This window comes from Phymastichus coffea, unplaced genomic scaffold, assembly GCF_024137745.1.
Source record: "Phymastichus coffea isolate CEN01 unplaced genomic scaffold, Cenicafe_Pcof_1.1 PCOF00056, whole genome shotgun sequence".
Lineage (NCBI taxonomy): Eukaryota > Metazoa > Arthropoda > Insecta > Hymenoptera > Eulophidae > Phymastichus > Phymastichus coffea.
Window position 1 is genome coordinate 533,709 of NW_026706867.1, and position 17,619 is coordinate 551,327.

The window sequence follows — 17,619 nt, forward strand, 5'->3', positions numbered from 1 at the left end:
TACGGTAAAAATTAAATTAATGTACTAATTGTGTGACTGTAAGGGATTCACAAGTAGACATAATTAGTTATCAATTTATTTTCTTTTATTTAAAATATATTAAAAACTACGTTGTATCTTGTAGCATAAAAACTCCGGTTTTGTACGGGGAAAAGCCTGGTCAAGCGCAAATATAATAGAGCTTTCAATGCAAATTACAGAGTACAAAGCAAAGTATACGTACAGTGAAATACTGCACGCTACAATTTTTTCGCGGACAAGATACTCGACACGAAGAGCAAAGGCAAAGGACTCGTTCACTTAACGAAAGGAAGCGAATTGAGTCGCAGCTGAATGATGGCCCAACTCATCCCCTCTCCCAAGGTGCCCTTAATTTTCCTTCGATTCCGACGCGCGCGCAGTGACTTGGTTTAAAGTGATCAAGTGCCCGCCATCTCTCTCTCCTTTCCGTCCTGCTCTCCTACCTCGTAGCCTACCGGACCCAGAGCCAACTTAACAACTTCCTCTGCAGTATCGCGTGACATTAAAAACCCCAGAAGCCAAGCTTTTCGCGAGGTCTCACGCCTCTTGGAACTGGCGGTTTCATGGCCATGATGACGCCTTCGCCCTTATGCTCGAGGCTCAAATTGATTACCTAAATTAAAAGGGAAAGTTCGCTACTTATCTAAACGCCACTTAAATCTAGATATCAATATCGCTTGTTTTGCTTAAATTTATGGCTCGGAGAAAAGAAACAAGAGACATCGAAAACAGAGACGCTTTATGATTTTACGATCGGGGAACAAAGGCGCAACAGAAAAACAGGAAACCTGCGGAAAACACAAATTGCGGCAGGTTCGACAAATAAAAACTATTTCGCACGTGGGCCTTTGCTACCTGAACCCCCGACTTCTTTTAAAGCAGTGTCTGAAAATTTAACTCGCACGTCTGACAGAACGCTGACCTATTCTACTGTACATTGTCACAACAGCGCGCATAAATTGTAAAATTACATTGTAAAAGAAAATTAGTTATATTTCAACGGTCAGAAACTTGAAAATAGCCGTGCAATCGATTAGCACCTGCTAAACCGTGGTGAGCTGAAAATTTAATCACCGTTTCAATCGATCGCTGCCACCTCTCGGAGGGCGCACTCGTTTGTGTTAGCTTGCTCTCGCTCCCAACTAACCACAGTGGTCGAGAGCTCGCGTGGAAGAGATATTTAATTATGCACGAGTCTTTGCTTCTCTCATAGGTACAGCGACTCGCCGTAAAACTGGCTAAGGCGTGCGTTTCAACGCAATCAGAAGTTTTGGTCTCATCAATTTCACGTAAATGAGCTTTATGGGAGGTTGCGCAAAGCGATAACAAGGTCGACGTACTGTTGGTTAGCTGAGTGCATTGTCGATCGCATTTTCAAGGACATGTTTTGTCAACAATACACCGCAGTTATTTGTTTATGTCACACAACTAGGAAGCCATTCGCTTCTGAGTTGAGTAACTTTGACCGCATTGTCTACATTGTACAGCAAATATGTGTACCACGTCGAGTTCAGATCTACGTATGTAAGCATTTATTTTTATTTTTTATATATGGATGTGGTTTCACAAAAGCTCTCATAACGCTCGCTTGCACTTACCCAGCTATAATTAAATGTTAGAATCGTGAATTGATTAAACATTCCAGCCGAATAAATATCCTTTATATATTAATTTGTACTTCCGATAGCCTGAAAGTATATTATTCAACTTTTATAAGTGAGCCATACTTATAAGAGCATTTCTCAGATTTCATACCTATATACCGGATATTTATTAAATCGTATCCGTTCGAAAGCAATTAACTCCTCGTTTGTCGCATAAATCTTTCGGGTGCACATATTTCAATTCTCGGAAAGATCCGAATAAAAAAAAATCTACGCTGGCGAAGATTGAAATTCAAATGGTGCACACTCACAGCCGCATCCGACTTGCCGAGGTTACATATTCTCCGTTCTTCCACGGCACTGCGCCTGCTCTTTTGTCTGCCATTCTCGCCCAAGGGGTTGCGTTCCATGCCCGCATTTACTATACGTCCAAGCCTTGGCAAATAGCACATACAACACACTTGTTTGACTGTGTTACGACTTGCTCTAGGCCGCAAGGCATTCACCGATGGATATGCCTTCTCGCTATTGCGTTCTCATGCAGTTGAGATTAGTGATTTGAAATGAACGTACGATGCCTACGATGCATCTAATAATTCAGTACTGTTGCCTAAAGTGGTTAAATTATGAGAACTATAATTCTGGTTTATAGATAGTATCATGGCAAAACACGAATGTTCGGTTAAAAAATATCGATTCGATCCCAAATTTAATATTCACATTTCTTTATGAAAAAGGAAAAAAGCTATCTTATCCAGCAATAATCTCAGTATCGTCATTATTATATTGCTGCCTGCTTGTTTTTTGCAGTGCCACGTGTGGAGATAGTGGATGAGCATGGCGCAACCGCAGGCGACAAGTTTTACAAAGCCGGCAGTACGATAGAGCTCAAGTGTGTGGTCAGCAAAGTACCACATCCCACGGGCTACGTGACGTGGATGCACGGCTCTCGAACTCTCAACTACGACACGATTCGAGGCGGCATAAGGTAAGTGCATGCACGCGCCCGCGCTACTGCTCTCTGTATGTATATCCAGCCATCCTCTCAGCAAAATGAAGCTCTTATGCGCGCGCAAATTAGATTCTGTATTGGATAAGCGAGATTTCGACGTGTGTGTGTACATGTCAGAGGGTAAATCCTTCTTGGACTTTGACCTCGGATATTAATCGGCACATAGCTAAAGCTGTTGGGTTTGCTTCAATTTATAATGCTTATAGGTTTCAAGGACAGCTAATTGAATGATATTTCATTGTTTATTTAAAGCTATGTTCAATTGTTTTTGCATAGTTCTTAAAATCTTTTATTCCCGTCAAAATTAAAATTTAATCAACGTACTACTTCGAGGTTATTAAATTACTGACCATTCCTTTATTAGTTCTATTTTATAATACACTGTTATTTGGCTAAACATATGCTTCTGTTTTTGAGGTTATTATCAATAAATAATAGATTGATTTATTAATTGAAAATTTGTTTAACCATTTTGATATTGAAAATATGTATACAGCACAAACTAATGCTTATCGAATTATCGCATTATCTAGTTGTTTCGTACTAGACCGGTTTTATTATTTATCTTGGTACTGTGAAACAAAAAAAGAGTTGAAAACAAAACAAATGCAATGTCAACGTAAACAAGTTCGCGATAAGACTTTCACGCATGTATGTAGCCTTAACTAGAAAATTTACACATCAGAGTACTGGATGCACACCGCGATATCTTTCCCGAAAAGAACACAACAGTTACATCGTGAATTGCGATCAGGCATGGTTCGATGAGGGACCAACATAGAAAAAAGACTACAGAGTTTCTGATCAATATCCTCGTTAAAGCCTGTCTGCTACTGTGCGTTCCTTTTGTATTCAAAAAGAGAGACGCGTGTACGAGACAGCGCATGTCACTTAGCGCAGTCATTTACTAAGTTGCGGTGTAACGAAGCCGTGTAAGCGACTCTTTCGTGCGTTTTATAAAATGAAACCAGTGACATGTTTCCGCATGCTCAGTTGACCGTGATATTAATCGGTAACAATGCGCCTCCATTAGCAATTTTATACAGATTTATGTTTGCGTACATACTAGTTCAATCGGTTATTCCAGGGTGTGCTTGTCATTCCGCTGTCATCACTGACATGTACCAATTTGCATCAATTTTCTGTCTGTCGGTTGAGTATTTTTCAGTCGTTCTTATTCAATAATAAACTTTAAGGATGCGAACCTTTGAAGTAGGACATTGTATTTGAAACTGCACACAAACAATGTCGATTTTCAGGCTAAACACTTCAAAGAAGCGTGTTTTAGTCGTCTCACTTGAGTCTGGTCAAGAGCACCAGAGAGTAGCAGCAGCAGCAGCAGCAGCAGCAGCAGCAGCTAACTTAACTACATCGACGAAGTTAGTTAGGTGTATAACGTTATTAGTGGGCTCGGAGAGAGTACAGTGCATTAAGCGGCTCCTCTTTCTGCGCGTGCTTGTCTCTGTCGGCCACCACTGTGCCTGCAGCGTACTTGCAGAAACTTCAGCGCAGCAGAGTCTTGCTCTTTCCGCTCCAAGTGTCGTGCTGTGTATATACATGTAAAACGAATATGCCAGCGCATGACCTACTAAGCATCTTTGTCAGATCATAACCTTTGATAATGTTAATGTGCTCGTCTCGCGGTTTTCAATTCTCATGGCTTCCTGCATCTCATTGGTGTTTCTGAAAGTTTGTTTCAGCGCAGTGACTTTGATAATTGATAGAAATACCTTCAGATGGCGATTTTCAATAAAACTACAATAATTTATCTAGTGTTAGAACTTTCAACGACAAAAGCATGAGCCATTCGATGTCGTTGTTACGAAAAATAAAGAAATGTAAATAGACTGTTATGAAACAATCGGATAAAATTACATGAGACTTTGGGTCTCTCAAGCGGTGGGTAGGGTAATTTCGAACTTAACTCATACATTTTTTGAGAAACGCTGGTGCAATTCTACGAGCGAGTAACAAGGAAAATAGGCTCTGGTACATCGAACTCGCATGCGTTGCAGTTTAATTGCATGTAAGTCACCCCATTTTGTCCACCTTATACACACAGAATGCAAATACATATTTATTTTTCCGCAATTGGAATCAAGACGTTATCTTTTATTGTGAAAAATTAAAAGCGTGTTATTCGATAACAGTACACAATACAAGAAAATAAAGTATACATGTGCGTATGTGGTGTCGTATAATTTTCGAGTCCGCGACACATGTGTAACGCATCGGCCAACGTTTAGTTACTTTAGAGAGAGTTACGCGCGAGCATGGTCGACGACAATTATCGCGCCGAAACGCATGCGCGCCCAAGGCTCAAGATTCCATAAAAAAGGTTTGACGCATTTTTTCTAAATTTTCCTTCTCTCTCATCTCTACATGGGTTTTGGGCCCGAGAGAGAGAAAGAGAGAGAGAGAGAGAGAGAGAGAGAGAACAGAGTCATCATGGTGCATCGCAGTATCCCCGAGAATAGAACATTGTTGCAACTAGACGGGTGAACACCGCCAGCTTCTTGTTCTCGTTAACTCCTCAAGTGCACACACGTGCCTACTCTCCGCAACTACATCCTTGTAGTGCTCGTCTAAATACGGCACGCCTCATCCTGTTCTCTTAAGTATATTTTTTACACGTAATTCACTAGGCATAATTATTGACTATACTCCCACGAACTCTGAACGTATATATTCGTCGCAGAACATATAATCGATTCCATAAATACGTAAATATATTTCCGAAATCTAAATTTGAAATAGCGACATTAGGAAAAAATTATTCTAGGAAATCTGTTATTCGAGAAAAAAATATCTTGGGAAGTATGTTTGTCTTCGGACAATAGGGTGTCGAGCAATTCCTTTCAAAAAAGTTACCAGGAACCATAGTTACGGTTCACGTTGGAAGTGGGATACGAAGAATCAACTGTTAAATTATTCAAGACTAACTCTATTCACATTCATAAAAAATTTACGGAATTTCTGATCACCGGGATTCGAATAATATAAAAATTTTCCATAAATCAATATATGTAATGTAATATTCAACAAATTTGTAGATGAAAAAAATATCCTATACTATACTTGCGAAAGGACAAATAAATATACTCATATATCTATATCTGACATCAGTTCTGGCTTATTAACGGGTGTTACCGTGTCATTTCAATTAAGAATACTCTGATAGTTAAGTTATTTGAATACATCAAAATATTTTCTCCTGTCGGATTTTGAAGTGATCTAGTTACCAGGGATGTAACTTTCAGTTGTGTCTCTCCAAGATTATCCTGATTTTATAAATTTTAAAATTAGGCCACGGTAGAATACCGGCACCCATTTAACTTTTTCAATATCCCGTCGCACTTGAAAATATTGATCAGTTCCGCCTTTAAAATGATTAAAACACTCGTGCACGCAGTTCTTTTGCAGTAGTGAAATCTCGATTGGTTCTGTCGTTTATTTATTCAGCTACTAGCTGATCGCCGCGTGCTTCGTTTTTCACGATAGATTGGCATTGTCGGCGTTGCTCTTCTACCTCTCTCTTTCTGTCTGTCTGTCTCTCTCTCTCTCTTTCTATCTTTCTCTCTCTCTCTCTCTCTCTCTCTCTCTCTCTCTCTCTCTCTCTCTCTCTCTCCTTTTTTTTGTATATATAATACACGTAATGAGAAAAGAGCGCTACTGAGTGATTGCCCTTTAGAAAGATGATTGGAATGAAATGGCGCTCTCAGTGTAGTTGATAGCTACTGTAAACGTACATAATGAAAAAAAGCTTTTGTTTAAATTGTGTCAGCTTATGTTCTGTTCAATTTTTTTTCAATTTTCGCTTTTATAGAAATTGTAATAATTACTATTTTGATGGATTGTCGAGACTTTGACGAGACAATAAGAAACGATTTGTTCGGCATTGACTTTCGACCTATATTAAGTTCAAAAAATATCATCAAGGTGACATTTCTTTTCTATATTTGAAATTTCTATACTTCGTTATAAATTCGTGTATAGATTGCATCGACATACGTTATTGCAATAGTTGCGGATCTTTAAAAGTTATATATTTATGTGGTAAGGCGAGTTATAATGAACAGCGTGTTAAGGTTGAATACATTTTCCGTTATACTTAGTAATGACCATTTCTCGCTATTAACAGAGACAAAGCAGTTTACTTCAATAGAAAAGATTTTTGCTCTCTCTTCTTACGAAAACATTTAACGATAGTAAATGAATTCCGTTGTTTCTAGTAAATTAGATTTATCTTGTTACCGCAACATATCTCTTCTCGCCACGCAAACTCTACGGAGATGAGAAATCACAAAGCACATAAGTTATATGCATCGCCACGGCAGTAAAATAAATTGAACTCAGTCACATCTACGGAATTTGATTTCTATGCGTGTCACGTATGGCGTTCGTGGTCGATATTATTTTTTTTAATTTTCTCATTTCAATAGCACTGCGTCGTACTTGGAGAGAGCGAAAGAGAGAGAGAGAGAGAAAGCATGCGGATTTCTGTTAGACTTGAAACGAGACGATTGTATTGATGTTTTTTCCACTTTGAACAATGATGTATTCATAATTCATACATCTGTGTGAATAGAAATGGATTCAAGTTGCATATGCACATAGGAAAAAATTCTTGACAACTGCGCGAAAGTTATGCTAGGAGTAACAAGAAATCACGCAGCATTAGAAAGAAAGTGTCCTTTGTGTCCATATCTCGGGCGAAATTTTTATTTATACAGCCTTAATCGTGCGCAAGCTTACAGTGCGAAGGTGAAGGACTTGTTCGACCGAGTTTCTCTGTGACGTGTGACTGCTGGCAAAGTGAAAAAACAGAACTACGCTGTGCTACTTCTTTCATTTTCGTCGAGGCAAGTGTTTGTTCTGAAACTTGTGTATATATATATATATATGTGTGTGTGTCGGTCGAAGTTTCTTCTCAAATTATCGCAGACCAATAAGTTTTAATACTCCTTACGGCCGTTCGTATCATCCTAAACTTTAGGCTTTGGTTACATGCGTATTTTAGTATGACATAAACAACTTCTTGCGAAGGAAGATGATTGGTTTGATAAATATTATATATATAATTATTACAAAACTAATGTAAATAAGTTTATTTTTACTTTCGAGTATCAAAAGATATACTGGAATAAGTAGAAACCAGTGTATTACTTTTTAAGAGATTAAAAGAAAGTAAAAGAAAGCATCTCTTTGAATGAATTTTTAACATAAAAGTCTTGAAGTAAAGCAGAATCCAATACACCGTACACTTTGGTATTAATAATTGCAATTATTGCATTAATAGTTGCCAACGGCCAATCTCCATTTTCAGGTAGCATTATCAAACGGCTGAAATATGCAATCGGAGCATAATGCAGTATCCGTTGGTTCTCACTGACACACTTGCATTTTACAGCCTTTCGGATGGGTATAATGCCTAGTAGCAACAGTTCTGCCGCTCCTCTTCTATCGCTCCATTAGCGAGTGGCTGCACGAAGAGGATCGATGCTCGCGGTGCGATCATTATTCCAGTAAATTCGTTGGAATGATTTGCTCTTGCACTTGGCCGAACGATAAAGCGAGCACGCGAAAGCTATGGCAGCCACATGCCACTCTACAAAATTTTGGCTAATCTTGTTAACTATGACTGTGTGTCGGTATGTGATGTAATACGTCTGAATGGACTTTGACTGCTGACATCGTACGGCAGTCTTGAAATTGACTTTTAATCTGCGGTCAGCTTTTCTCTCAATACATTTAGGTTTATTTCGTCATTGTGTTTTATGTATTCATATCGACCACATTTAGATTATTTATCGAAATGTAATATCGGATAATACAATTTTTCCATTTTAAATTCACCGTTTCTCTATAGTTTCTTTTTTATACGATAATCATTTTGAACATTTTTAATTTTGAAAATCTTCATTATTGAACTTAACAAGAAGGTTGCCAAAGTCTTTATTCTTGTGGAGAAATACGTGTAAAAGAAGATTCCCGATGAACTTTTCGAGAACGGAAATAAAAAATTGCAGGGACGTGTGCAAGATAAAAATACTTAGAACAATGGTTCGCTGCGAGACAAAAAGGGAGGCGTCCCCACTCTTGAGAAATACTCTGCCATTGTCATTAATACGCAACCGAAAAGGCCTTCTATTTTCGTATTTTTTTGCGCGTGTTTGAGAGTTACTACACAATGCGTCCGGATCTAAAATTTCTTGATCATTTGGTTTTGTTGTACGAGAAAACTTTTATCGGTTACCATGCCGACATTTATTTAAAGGTGTCAAGTAGCAATTGATAATCATCCGAGTCGAGATAAACAACAATAAGCCGATCAAGGCGTGGATAAAGAAGAACACAGAGGACAAAGATGAAGCGTGGAATAAGTAGCAAAAAAAAGCGTATGAAAGACACCGACAGAAGAAAACAGACGTTTGTGATCAGGTATTCCGTTAAGCTAGCTGAGCGTCTCAACGGAATCAGAAATGGACCGAATCGAATTAGACGAGAGGTCGACTATGTGGCATTTGTTGCTTTCCCGAAGGCCGAAACGAGCTGCACGAACGAGCTTTTCTCTCTCAGAGAGAAAAAGCTGCAGTGCCGTTAATGCTAGTTGACTTTTATTGACGCTACGATAAATGAAACTAAAGCAATTGTGAGCAACTAGTTTTACTAGTTTTCGACTTTATTTCAATTGTTCTACATAAAATCTTGCCGTTATATAGCTATAATTGTTTCACTAGGCTTCCATAATTGATTGTAATTTCTTAAAATTCTATTCTATTTTTTAAGATATATTATTAAGTAATCTTTCAGAATATCGAATTAGTGATTCATTGAAGAGTATTTTTTAATTCGAACTAGATTTTGATAAATACAGAAGTAGTAAGTATCTATCGTTAGTTAGATGTAAAGCGTTTGCAAAGTTTTGTCGAACTGGCGTTAAATCAAGCATTAGAAAGTTATTCACAAGAACATTGTTTATCTAATTTACAAAAGTCGTTTAATCATTCAGCAGTCAAATAGTAAATCTATAACAAAGTAAATTGAACAAAGAGACAAAAATGAGCAGAGGGAAAACAAAAGCGTTGACAGGTGGAGGACGAGAGCAAACATCGAACGGTAAAAGAGAGAGAGAGAGAGAGAGAGAGAGAGAGAGAGAGAGAGAGAGAGAGAGGATTGAAGAGCTTTTAAGCTTAGCACTAAGCCAGGATTTATTCGTTGATTCGTTTGCTGCTCTCTCTGCTTCGCACAGAAAAAAGATTGACCCAGGTTGTGGCCTCATTTAGCGTGTGACCAAGCGTCCATTGCATTTTCGCTATGCAAATACTTAGGCGATAACGATGAACGACAAATAGAACAAAAAAAAGGAAAAGAAATAAATGTCGCCTCTTTTGCTCTATCAATCGCTTAATCCCCACATGGCAGCTCGAGAATTAATATTGTATGTATGTTGGGTCGTTTGCGAGATAAATTGAAAGTATGAATAACGGAATTGAGAGGATCGAACTTTCGGCAAGAGAAAGAGAGAAAGAGAGAGGCTCATCCTCTCTGGACAAAAGATGATGAATTCTTTTTGGCTTCTCTTTCCTGCCTTGACTTTTTTTTGGTTTGCTTTTGCGATGATATCTCAGTTTCGGGTTGTCATTTCGTTTGTTGGACAAAACGTAGAGGAAATATTTTCTCTCATAACTTTGTGGCGGCTTATCGTGTCATTGTGGGGAAATAATGGTGATGCCGAATAATGTGATTTCAGATGTGACGTTTTTAGTATAAAATATGAAAATTTTTACGAAAAAAATGATTAATTTTCTTTAATGTTTTATATTAAAGTACTATGTATTAATTTAGGATCGTCGGCTATTGAATTTAAGTTCTTTTTTCCACATCAACGCGTTGGCAAAAATTTTAGCTTTACTATGTTACTGGAGCTTTTTTTATCTTTACCTTCTTTCTCGTGAAAGCACTCGTGGCGTTAAACATGTTAAGAAAAGAGAAGTTAAGAATAAGTCGAGCTGTTCGCAAAGACTCGAGAAACTAATTAGCACAGCCCTTCGCACGAAAAGACTGTCGTCGTCATCGTCTCTTTTTCCTCTTCTTCGTTGCTACCTGCGGTTCATCCTCCTTTTTCTTCTTCGTTCGACTCTTTTTATCATTTTCTTTTGAGTTTCCAACGTAGCTATCAACGTATCTCCTTTTCGAATATTAAAGAGTTTTTTGCGATATAGTGCACTGTTAATTGTGTTTGACAATTAATCTATTTGTTATATATTAAGAATATTTTCATTAGGTTTATCTGAATGTTTATCTGAAATTTCTTGACCGTTTTTCATGTTTGAATCTTTCATATGTATTTATCATCCGGTAGAGCATTTCACGTTAACATACATCCTCTGAGGAAGGGCAACAAAGGTTGTATCAGATAAAAAATACATTATTCTTTTTCCAAATAAATGATCGTTCGTATCGTAACTATTATATTTAATATGATAAGAACAGAATTATAACGCTTTAACATTTTTTCTGCTAAAAATAACAATCATGTGTGCAAATATATTTCATATGTAGAGAAAGACGAGTGGTCCAGTGAAGAAAAGGTCACTGATACACGCAATTAAGCTTAAGACCTTCGTTGATTTTGCGCGCAAGATTGAAAGACGAGATTTGTCACCACTTCACCAAATTAAATCTCCTTTCACTTGTTACCCATTTCAATTTGCCCCAGCATTTCATTTGCAGACTTCTTGAGAGGTTTCTCAAGTGGCTGTTGTTGTCGAGACACAGCGTTTGTATGAGATTATTTTTGAATCAACGACAATTTTCATTGAAATCTCAACGACAGCATTGTCAAAAAGCGTTTTGCTCATTCTTGATCATAAATGCATATATTACATCAAAATACATAACGAATCCGATATTGCTTTTTCAGAAAAAATAATATAACATTTTACGATTAATGATGAACTAGACTTCTTCATATAGTGACGTACTCTGCCAAATCGAGGTATAAAGTAAAAGTAATTTCAGAAAATGTTGAATCATGCACTAGAAGTATCAGGAAAGTAATTTTCAGTAATCTAAAAGTATGAGCCTAGAATATAGAAAGAAATTACATCATAAAGAGAAGCACGTGATTTCCGGTAGCTAAAGTGAGGGGGTAGCTTGTAAAGTTGTGCATTAACTCGGACTTTTCACTAAAGCCCTTTCTCTGTTTTTTTTTGCTTGACGAGCTTGTGGGAAGAGTAACCGCAGCGAGAAAAATAAGGTGATGAATTTACAAGAATACGTTAAAAGCTACCCGGAAGCTTCGCTGCAGCTTTCTATAAAAGCTTCTTGTCTTCAACCTTCGTTATCTTCGTTTCTGCCAAAAAAAAGAGAAGGGAATTATCTCTGTGGGGGTTTCGACGAAGCTACAATTACGCGCGCACATCGAAATCGACGCATATAATGAAAGAGCGATCGCTGGAAAATTGACTAGAAAACCGCTCTGGAAAATCGATGCTTAGACGATACTCGAGATGTGCATCCTCTCCTGCGCGCGCGCTTTACCTTCCGTAGTAAATTGGGTTACGGAATAACTTTTTTCTGTACTGTCATTGCTTTGGTTGCGGTGTAGATGCTCGATTACAGAGTCCCGATTTTTATGTGTTATCTTTAACTGTTATAAAAGTTTATTTCATCTTAATTTTGATACTTTATTGAAAATACATGTATCTGAAATTTGCATTTTACATGTTCATAGCATTATTAGTATACTTGAGCTTGGAATGGTCTATCAGGTTGCATTACGCACTGGCAAATTAGCAAAGTGACAAGCGTGATCACTCAAAGCTTTGACTATAAAGTGACTCCTTATCAAGCGCTAAAGCCAAGAGCAGCGTCCGAAATACGTTACACACCACTACCGTCTGTATAGTTTCGAGCCTCCGTGTCTTAATTGCCATCCTAAAGTGAGCGCAAGCGACGATTCCAGTCAGTCTGAAATATGACTCAACGTGCTCACTTTACCCGCATCGTCGCTCGCCAAATTCTCCCTTCTGCAATCTCGGCCAATGTGAGAGTTCCTTTGCTAAATTGATTTTGCTTGCGGTGATTTGCACCGCGACGACGTATTCGTTTTCAGATTAAAGTAATAGAATAGTTCATAGGAGAGAATTTAGAATAATTAATTGCTTCTTAAAATTGAAATATTTTAATGGTTTGAACGTTGTCCTTTTTTTAGTTTCACATCAAACTTTTGGTAAAAGAATAGAATTAGAAACAACAATTGTTTAATAGTTGAACCATAATTTTCCGAATGAAATTCTTTCGCGAAATTTAGAATAATTTTAGTAAAGAAGGGGCGTATCACAACATTAATCATGAAAATATCACCCATTTTTAAACAAAGGTAACAAGTTTATTCGATATTACGAACTCATCCTAAAAATTCAACAAAACTTAATCACAAAATTCACAAAATTCAGATGAGATTTTTAAATAAATAGGCAATTTAGCGTTGCTGTTAGTTAGGAGTCCTCAATAATTTTTGATCACATTCTTTTTCTAACCAAGTCCAAAATATACGAATTTTTAACATTTTTCAAATATATTTCTTCTCTCTCTCTCTCTCTCTCTCTCTCTCTCTCTCTCTCTCTCTCTCTCTCTCTCTCTCTCTCTCTCTTTCACTCTTTTCGCAATTTTGCAGACTTCCACGCGTATACACAATCCGTAAGAATTCGCCGTGTTCAATCGGAATAATAGAGGCAGGAGAGACTCGAGAACGCTCGCAGTCATTACCCCACGTATACGCATGGGCAATGGGCTAGCTTATGTACATGCACGTTGAAAACCCCCTGCACTCGTGCCACTATATTACCTGCGACTTAATCGTCCGGACTTGCGAACACTTTTACGGCCTCATAATTCAAACTTTTCACGGCAATGCTCTTTTCTCTACTATACGCTATTGCCACCTGGAGAATAGGAGCTTGGCGGGGATTGGCTCTTTGGATTTCATTTGCGTGTGCGTACTTGCGAGTTAGACTAAATGACACTGCTGCGCCATTCGGATAATTATTCGTGCGACTCGGCGGTAATGTGCTGCCTTCGAGCCCGTTACTCTTATCCTACTACTTTTTTGTATGTGGATAATCGTTGCTCCTCCTCTTCTTGTTTTTTTTCTCTTAGTGTCGTTGCTGGAGAAGCGGCTAATAATGGATGATTTTGAACGAACAATGGGCTGCAACGATGGCTTGAGCGGCTGATTACTGCTGTTATCGATAATTGTTCGCTACGATTTTTCCGGTTGTTTGTGTGTTAAGCCGTGCACTTTCCCCTAAGATTTTTGGAATTTCTTTGCAATTGTGAATTGCTTGTGTGCTTGAGTGTTGTTTGCTGGGTACGCATTAAAGAATTTCAATTTTAACTTTTCGCAAATTAGTCTTGATTTTTTGAATTTCGATTATAAAAGTATATAAAGACATTAACGAGAATTATTTTAATTAATTTCATAATTATAATAAATGAATTACTATCGCTTTTTAATTATTCTTTATAAACGTTACGTAAAATTTTAATATATGTACATGTGATGTAACATAAATACAACAATCTGTTTAATAAATCTTTACATCAGAATATCTACTCGTAGATCACGAATCAAGCGAACACAAGGTAGATAGAGCACAGGATGTCAGCGAACTATGGTGTCAAAAAAATAAAAAGTGCAAAGCTGTATATAAGCAAACTCAAGCTTTATCGCGAATAGATCTCTCTGCTGCTGCTGCATCGTAAATGCGGGAAGAATGAAAAAGCCGATAGGAGGACAGCTCGAAAGAAATATGGGACACGAGTTTCATTTCGAGGACGTAAATTCAGCCCAACGACTTTGCAAAGAATCCACGGCAAGCCGATCTCTTTTCGCTTCTCTCTCTCTCTCTCTCTCTCTCTCTCTCTCTCTCTCTCTCTCTCTCTCTCACTCTCTCACTCTCTCTCTCGGTTTATGAAATACAGCTGAGCTGTATCGACGAAGGCGTAAAAGTTCGATTTACGTGGTCTAAGCTTTTTTCCACTCCTCTCTATTGACATACGAACATTATAAAGTGCTTTTAACGTAACCTCTAACTTTGTGCATGCTAAGTTTCTTCACGATCGATCAGACATAGATGAAAGAAGAGCATACTTTGTCAATTTATTTATTTCTTTAAATATTTTGTTGTTTAATATTTCAAGAGTCTTCACCTATATAAAATTCTAATTGCTTTACTATTCTCACAACTCGATATTTTGATCGTAAGTTTACTATGGTGAGCATGCAACAGATTATGATATAATGGCTCTGTTCACGCTAATTTATTTTCATGCTTCATTATCATATAGAAACTTCTATATGCATATAAATTATTTACGTTTTATTCACCGCAATAAATTATTAGTACCCGAAACAAGCTAACAATAGAATTCGCAAATTCATGAAAGTCCAGTAAATGCGTCGTGTCAAAACAATCGGCGTTAATCATTCCTTGTTGTTGAGCACTCGACAAAAGAGTCGTGAGCCAAACGAGCTGAGCGAATAGCGACGGCGTAAACGCAATCAGACGAATTGCCCGTAGACAATCCTAATTGCTTTATCACTTGGAGCTCGAGACAAGCGTGTAAGCCATTGTCGACATTGCCGAGCAAGTCCTGGCGCTTTAAATCGAGTTAAGAATTAGTAAATAGCGACGATCAATAGTTTTACTGAGGAAACTTTCCATAGGACTTTGATTAACATTCTTGACTCGTTCGCAGAACGCTGAATGCAGTAGACGCCAGAAACACGACAGAGCGACAGACAAATAAACAACGTCTCAACAAGAGAGAGGAATGCTCGATTCAACTGCACGTGACGAGACGTGTGCGAGCTTGTCGACGAAATTGTGTTATCATGCCATCATGAATGCAGCAGAAGCTTGACGAATGAGATGATGTAGTAGATAGCCGTATGATAAATTACTAAATTTGTCATTGAATTTCATTCTTCTTGGCAGACATCACATCAGCATTAAAAGTTCTCTTGTGACAGAGATTACAATAAATTTCAATTTGTAAAATGAACGCAAGTACTTGAGAGTCAATTTTTCGATAACGGAAGGCTATACTCCCACAATCTTACAGGCCATGACCCCACAAAGAAAGTACCTCAGAAAATGAAAGCTCAAGAAGCACTTCACAGCAGCTAAGCTCAGCATTGTACAATCGTGCGAATTACGAAGGCTATTCCACATTCGACAGTATCCAGCTGCGTAATCGATCCATTCAGTTTGCCTACAACATAGTCACGAGTACTGTGCGTGGTTTCCTCTCTCGCCCCTCCCACTCAAATCTCCTCTTTGGCTAGCTAGTAGTTTCTCGAAGCGCGTTGAATTACGCGCTCGGTCTACTCCTACAGGTTTGCCCAGGGGTGTGATCATTGATTATACGGGCCGTAGGATGCATTAGAGGCGACGCCGGAAGAATCCCTAAATTCTTGCTGTTATTAATTCCGATTAAACACCTGATTTTTCGCATTTACGATGTTTATGCTTTATTCACTTGTTTGCGTATTTTCGATCAAGAAAAAAAGGATTCAATGAGAATTTGTTGTTTTTGTGGATTAATTTTAGTGTAAAACTTTATCATTGTGTTTCACTTTCAATCAAACATTTTTTCTGGAGTATGTGCCGTCCTTGTTTTTTCAATTGGTTGGTTTAATTTTACCATTACGTCTTATTTTAGGAAAGTGAGAAAATTTATATCTCTATCTTCTTATTTTAGATCGAATTTGCATGATATATTTGACTTTTAATTATTTACTGTTATATCTAAAAAAGAGACAGGATTTTTTTAATATGAATATTTTAGAATACTGAGATATACCTTTTCTCAAAACAAATAAATCCGCAAAACCAAGCGTGTAAGAGGGGCATATTTGCAAGCGAGATTATAAAGCTTTGTAGCATACACCGCTGCTGTAATGACTTTGCTTATAATTAGAGTTTGCCATGATAATTAAACTAATTACGAAGACTGAGCACTTCAAAAGTCTGCCGTAAATTGAGAACTTGGGTAAAGTAGATTATTATTAAAATGTGTCATACGTCCGAGAACCTCCTAATATACAGTTATTTTGAAGGTTTAGACAAAGTAAAGAAAAATTCTGATTTTATTTCCTGCTAAATTTATACCATTTTATGTTTGCACATAAAAGCACTCGGAACGAAATCGCTCTAACGACTTAAAAAGATTGCTACGTTCGTTAGCTTGAAAATTCTGCGTCAGCCATCGAAACGCTCAACTCCACTAATTACCATAACGCAACGACTTTAATTCGCACGCCAGAAAAAGTCCGTAGAAACGAGAAAAATCACAGTTGAACGCCGACATCGGTATATTCAAATTTAGCGTTGGTGCTGTCGCCACGTTGAAAAGTCGGAAATTGTCAGGTACAGAGACCACACGCAAAAAACTGCCGCATGTTGCAGCGAAAAATGCCTTCCCTCGCGTTTTACTTGGTCACATCCACGAAGTTTTTCTGGCTGCGTTATTGTAGGTATTTATTCCATAATGTCATTAAAGACACTTTAGTTTAGAATAATTGTGGAGCGTGTACAAGGTTGTAAATACCACCTGTAATAGTCAGCCTATATATATATACACTTGCAATTTTATAATTAAGACGTTCAATGCGAAGAGAAAGAAATGGAACTTTGGACAGATTCTTATATCCTGGCCTGTGCGATAAAAGAGGTCAATAATTCGTTATTTATGAAAATTCTAACTCGAGATAAAGCACGGCAACAAAGCAAAGTACGAGCAGGTCGAGAAGAAGAAAGGATCGGAAGAAAAAAGGGAGAGAAATAAAAAAAGGCGCATTTCACGAACAGCATGCATATTGGTTCTGCATACAAAGTGGATCCTAATACGATCCTCTAGCGTAAACGCAACGGGCAGGGATGTGCAGTGTGCAGTTCGCTTCTGGCATTT

General features: G+C 37.8%; 1 protein-coding gene across 1 annotated transcript in view; it reads left to right on the forward strand.

The window, feature by feature from the left end:
• LOC131666086 (cell adhesion molecule 4-like) overlaps positions 1-17,619 on the forward strand; it is a 143,572-nt gene that overhangs the window by 72,669 nt on the left and 53,284 nt on the right. The window contains 1 exon segment of the mRNA XM_058938449.1: positions 2,436-2,613. Within this exon segment, the coding sequence (XP_058794432.1) occupies positions 2,436-2,613 (178 nt within the window).